The sequence below is a fragment of the Brienomyrus brachyistius genome, unplaced genomic scaffold (genome assembly GCF_023856365.1).
Source record: "Brienomyrus brachyistius isolate T26 unplaced genomic scaffold, BBRACH_0.4 scaffold35, whole genome shotgun sequence".
NCBI classification, from domain to species: Eukaryota; Metazoa; Chordata; class Actinopteri; order Osteoglossiformes; family Mormyridae; genus Brienomyrus; species Brienomyrus brachyistius.
Genome location: NW_026042310.1, coordinates 1499453 through 1505452, shown reverse-complemented (window position 1 = coordinate 1505452; position 6000 = coordinate 1499453). Strand labels below are relative to the sequence as shown.

The 6000-nt window shown below is 48.0% G+C and overlaps 1 protein-coding gene across 1 annotated transcript in view; it reads left to right on the top strand.

Moving 5' to 3' along the window:
* The window catches only part of galnt10 (UDP-N-acetyl-alpha-D-galactosamine:polypeptide N-acetylgalactosaminyltransferase 10 (GalNAc-T10)), a 34882-nt gene that overhangs the window by 24077 nt on the left and 4805 nt on the right, over positions 1 to 6000 (top strand). The window contains 6 exon segments of the mRNA XM_048997625.1: positions 2326 to 2397; positions 2400 to 2510; positions 3138 to 3238; positions 3240 to 3322; positions 5174 to 5264; positions 5267 to 5293. Coding sequence (XP_048853582.1) covers positions 2326 to 2397; positions 2400 to 2510; positions 3138 to 3238; positions 3240 to 3322; positions 5174 to 5264; positions 5267 to 5293 — 485 coding nt within the window.

The window sequence follows — 6000 nt, the reverse complement described above, 5'->3', positions numbered from 1 at the left end:
TAATCCCGAGTCCGCTTGTCGGAGAGCTCCTTCCGTTTCTCCAGGAAAGATGTGTGTTTTTATAGTCATCTGTTTATTGGAGAAGACGGCTGAAATTAACCCACTGCCTCAGCTATTCATTATTTTCTATTAACTTCCAGTAGATGAAAATCTCTCCTTCTCTGATCCAGTCAATACGCCCCTTTGCTCTGACATGATTACATCGTGATGGGATAGAGCTTTAATCCTGTTATGTTGCCCCACCAACACCAGCATCCCCAGTTATTGATGGAAATCAAAGCCTTGTTTTTTTTTTTTTTAATAGATGTTCCCGACAGGTCCCATGTCACGGATAAACGGCTGGATGGGATGACCGTGGCTTATTGGCATGAGGCTGAGATTCATACCCGAGTTAAATGTCTGTCTTTGTCTGTCTGTCTGTCAGGTGTGTGTGTGTGTCTCCGTCTGTCTGTCAGGTGTGTGTGTGTGTGTGTGTGTGTGTGTCATCGTCCGTCTCTTTGTCTGAGGTGTGTGTCTGTGTGTTTGTATCTATTTGTGGTAAAACCTGTTACATTTCAGCTTGTGGAGGCACTTTTCTAGTCTCCACAATTTAAACTTCAATATTATAAAATACCTGTGAATGCAATCCGAAATAAGAAACATTTGTTTGGTTACATATGGTTACGGTTAGGGCTGTGTAAGGATTAGGGTTATCATAGTTATGATAAGGTTATGCCCATATGAAATGGAAATGAATTGAGTCACCACAATAATAGGAATATAGCTCGTGTGTGTGTGTGTGTGTGTGTGTGTGTGTGTGTGTGTGTGTGTGTGTGTGTGTGTGTGTGTGTGTGTGTGTGTGTGTGTGTGTGTCCGTGTCCGCCAGGAGCCCACGCCTTGTCGCCGCTTCCTTGGAGGTTTTCAGTCGTTGTCAGATCTGATTCCTTCGGGGTGGGAATGTCTGAGCAGCTGCTTTCGGCTTTGGGGGGGGGGGGTGGTGAGGGTGGGGGGTCGGTCTCACCCCATTAGAGACCTGCTAGAGTGATGAATGGCGTGGACCTCAGCCTCCTCCTCCAGGGACCGTCGCCTCCTGCTTTGCGGCGGCCGGCTCACCACATTCGCATTTCCTGCAGTCAACAGGGGCTGGTGATACCGCATGCTGTTTAGCTGGCTGCCTCTCCGCTTCCTCCCCCCCAAAAACAGGCATTGACCGCAAGTCCAAGCATGTGACCAACCGGAGAGCTAAACAGGGCATCACAAGTTCTAAAATTAATTAAAATTAGTCAAATGTGTTTAAGTACATTTCGTACCCCGAGGCTCTGCCCTGCTGTTTCCTTGCCTGCGGACTAAACAGGTAAATGCATTGTCTTATAGAGCTAGGTCGCGGCGGGTACAGAAAAGGTGTCCTTTCTCCCATAATCCCTTTCTGTCTGTCATCGATGGCGACGATGGCAGTCAGCCCACAGCAGACCCCTCGGCCGTGACCTGGTACTTTTCGCTACCCGCCCCGGCTCAAGTTGATCGATTCCAGCAAGATGTGTCCCGATGGCTCAGAAGGACGTTCGGATTTTTACTCCGATCAATGCAGGTTTTAAAATATACGGCTTATCAGGCAGCAAATCTTAGCTGAATACTCTGATTTATACTGATTTGTGGTAAATTTTGATTATCTCTTCTCCAAGATTTGACCGATTCTGGGCCCGTGAAATTAGAAGCGTGAAAAATGCCTGACTACTCTTTATGTTTGCAGTTGTAGGACTGTGATCTTCCTTATGATGTGATTACCTCTGAAGACGTGTTCCGCCCTTTTTCAGCAATCAGAATCCCTTTAATGCTTTCTAACAAGGATGCCAGTAGTTCTTATAGACCAGTCATGCTGTAATTGACTTAAAAGGTTCATTTTTTTTTTCTCGTCTGATGCCTGGGTCTGGGTAGCAATATATGGCAGGTGGTTCAACCAGAAGGCGGTTCAGTCGTCCATCATTTCCCCTGACACCCTTCTGCTTTCCTGTTCCTCCTCCGACTTCTTCCTCAGCCTGAGTATACATCTCGGGTCTCCTACAGCTCTTGTAGCTCCCTGTTGTGTACAAGACTTATCCTACTGTCCAATTTCCACTCCTTAAAGTTTGCATTCAGCATTTAAGTTCCTCTCTCTCTCTCAGCACTTCTCACTTTTCTGAAGGTTTATTATTTAAGGTCTGACTGCTTTCCTGTCCTTGTCCGACACGCCTCCAGTGAAATATCTGCAGCCCGTAGACTGACTCTCCACCTATTACCGCCAGTATACCTCCAGGCCAACAGAGGGCGCCAGCTGTGATTAACCACATGTCTTTCTCCACCTGTCAGAGCACCTGAAGGCCTCCTTGGAGGAGTACATGGTTCGCATGCCCAAGGTGCGGATCCTGCGCACCAAGAAAAGAGAGGCTTGATCAGGACCAGACTATTGGGAGCCTCTGCAGCCAGGGGTGAGGTCATCACATTCCTGGACTCCCACTGTGAAGCAAACGTGAACTGGCTGCCCCCCCTATTGGGTAAGCGGTGCCTCAACATGTTTCAGTGCCTGTGATTGGAAGTCACAGGTTCAAATCCTAGGGTCAGCAGAGTGATATCACCATTGTTACCTTTGTCTAAGGCCCTTAATCCTAATTGTCCCGGGGAGGGATGTACGTCACTTTGGATAAAAGCGTCAGCAAAAATAAGTGAAATGTGAAATGAACAGGGTAGTGTTTCCGAACCCGGTCCTCAGGGATCCCCAGAGGGTCCATTTTTTTTTGTGCCCTCAGCTCACTGCAAGACAATCCAGTGGAAAGAGGACAGTCCAGAAGACTGTCCAGGGATCCCCGAGGACCAGTTTGAGATACACTGGTATTGGGCAGTGTCTCCCAGCCTGATCTTTGGGTACCCCCCTAACAGTCCCACATTTTTGCTCCCTAGGAACTGAAAGGAAGCGGAAATGTAGACTGTCTGGTAGGGAGCTGAGAGGGAGCAAAAACATAGACCGAGTTGGGAAACACTGGTATAGAGGACATCCTATTCTGGGTGCAGGTGTAACCCACTAAGGTGGCCTCTGTCTTAGCTGGAATTAAGAGCTGGCCAGGGTTCTTGCTGCTGTAGGAATCAAGAGGTCACTTGTAAGCCCGTATGCCACCCCGTCGTAGATCGGATCGCCCAGAACCGCAAGTCTATCGTCTGCCCGATGATCGACGTGATCGATCATGACAACTTCGGCTATGAGACACAGGCCGGCGACGCCATGCGGGGGGGCCTTTGACTGGGAGATGTACTACAAGCGCATCCCCATCCCAGCAGAGCTGCAGAAGGAGGACCCCAGCGAGCCGTTCGAGTGAGTGCCCGATGGAAAAGGAGGCGGGTCACCCCTTCAGAATTTCACGCTCGGGGATTTAACAAACAGAAGTTTTACTTCTTTTCAGCTTCCCACTTTTTCCTCTCTGCAATTTTAGAGTGTATATTATAGATTCGGCGGCAAACATCGTAATCAGTCACTAGAGGAGCAAGAATACATGAACGCCAATTTAAGAAAGGAGTTTCCACATGCGTGAGACATTCGTTTTCAGAAGTACCGAAGTTAGTATTCTGGGCGACTCAAGTAGTGAGGCAATAAATTCTGTTTTCCATTCAAGACGTGACAAGATTTTTATCTACCGCGGGTTTATTTTGTTTGTTTTTTTTTTTTCCCCTGCTAGCAGCAAGAGGTCAATATAGTGGAGAGGGGAGGCTATTTTGCAATTCTAATTAAAAAGGGACTGGTTTCCCAAAATCATAGTATGGGCAGGAGTTATTTAGGACGGCAGATTCGGATCTGGTTGAGAGGGGAGGAATTCACAGAAGGAATTACCGTGTGTGTGAGAGACTTTGTTTTGTTGTTATTGGACGTCTTTTACATAAGGTGTCATCTTGCCTCTGCGTTCACCTCCCTTATCTTGGTCGTGCAGCCAGCGGCTTCACAGCCCTTGAATTCCGGATCCTGCCTTTTCATCCCGGGAAGTCGGTGCGAGACCCCGCACCCGCCTGAAATCACGTGTCCTTGAAGAACTCGGGATATCGCCGACACCGGCGTGACTCACGGCCCCCTCACCAGGGCTTGGCGCATTCACAGTGCCTGACCCCCCCCCCCCCCCCCCCCTCTCTTTCTATGGCCCTTGCTTTTAATTGATCTGTAAAACAAAGAGGCAGGAAAGTGTCTTGGACTGCGATGGCGAAGTCAAGCCACTGCCCCCTAACTGTGTCTTATTTTTGTTTTAATCCCCCCCCCCCCCCCCCCCAAGAATATCATCTCGTCCTTTTTGATTTAAATTTCCGTTGCCATGGCAGCCGATAGCAAACGTTCCGCTGGCTCCGCGTCGGGTCGTTCCGTAGCTCTGTGCCGGGTGCCTCATTAAAATCCGCTGCCCGTTTAATTGTTTCTCGCTGTTCCGCGGCCGGGCGGCGTGAGTCCGGGAGAGATTTCCGCGACAAGACGCCGTCAGGCGGTGGTGTTTGGCTCGGGGCTGCGACTGCAGGCCGCGGTTCCATTCAGGCGGAAATCTCACCCGTGTCGCTGTAATTTTATGTACAAGCCACAGTAATTACCACTGACAGTGATTTATTGCCAACCCATTGGCAAACGGGGCCGTCTCTCCCGCACCCCTAAGTGAGTATGGGCGTCCTCGCGGTTTTCTTCTTCTTTGTTGATTATTATCATTATGTTCGTCCAATGGTAGCTTACAGACACATTCGTGTTCCGGCCCTGGACGCTTTTATTGTGAATTTGTCACTTTGAGATCCGCTAGCTAAAAGGTGTAAAGGCTCCTCTTAGGACGCCGCAAACCAACCACGCGCTAAAATGCCCTGAAATGTCAAAGCTCATCTGTTACCGTTCATATATCCTCCGTTTTGCCTTTTGGCCCCTGTTGCGGATCCCTGAGAAATATGTCGGACTGCAGACGTTCTTTGTAAGATGTCGTAATCTGTTAAAATGTCGTTTTACATTCAGAGGTAGAAAATTTCAGGTCCGGAAAGTAAAAATCCAGACTGTGATGCAAGAACGATATTTCACCCCCCATGTACGACTCCACACAATCATGGACAATAAGAGATGCTTTGATTTTGATTGAGTAAATCAAAGCAGAGCTGAAGTAAGCTGTGCTGAGCCAAGTCGATTACTGTAGCGTTGGGTTTGTATTACACCCTACAGGTCTCCCGTCATGGCTGGAGGGCTCTTTGCCGTCAACAGGAAGTGGTTCTGGGAGCTCGGAGGATATGACGCGGGGCTTTGAGATCTGGGGAGGGGGAGCAGTATGAGATCTCCTTCAAGGTATGTAACCAGAAGGCAGCTATCAGAATCTGGTGGTGTTGTTCGTGTGAGAATCGGATAAATGATTGCCAACGGCTAATCGTGTTGCTGGTCTTAAAGCCATTGACGAGGCTAATTTAACACCGTAAGGGGAGTTTAGGGATATGATACATGCGCCGATTAGTCAGTGAAGAGGATCTCGCTTATTATTAAGAGATAATGGCCTGCGCTCCACTGAACAGCAATCCCTCACAAAAGGAGTGCTTGACTTGCCTGGCCCAAACGGTATCCGTCATATTCCGAAACGATTATGCCAGCGGTTAAATACCCATATCTATGGGAGGGTTTCCTTGCACACGCTTCCACTATGGGCACAGTGTAGAGCCCCTTCCAATGGACCCTCAAGTCAATGAGAATAATCAAGCAGAATCCAAAATGGTGGGCCTCATTGGTTAACTAGTGATTAACGATAACAAGGTCTTCCAGAAAGTGATGCATCTACGGTACCAGCTAGGGAACAACATAAGAACCCCCAGTTACCCCCTAACCCTCAAGCAAAGGGACTCGTACAATTGACACTAGGGCTGTGTATTGACAAGAATCTGGTGATGTGACATGTGTCACGACACAGAGGTTATTTTACGATATATTACTACTTTGTAAGAAAGGAGGTATTGCGATTTTTATTTTTATTTATTTATTTATTATTATTTATTTTTTTTATTTTT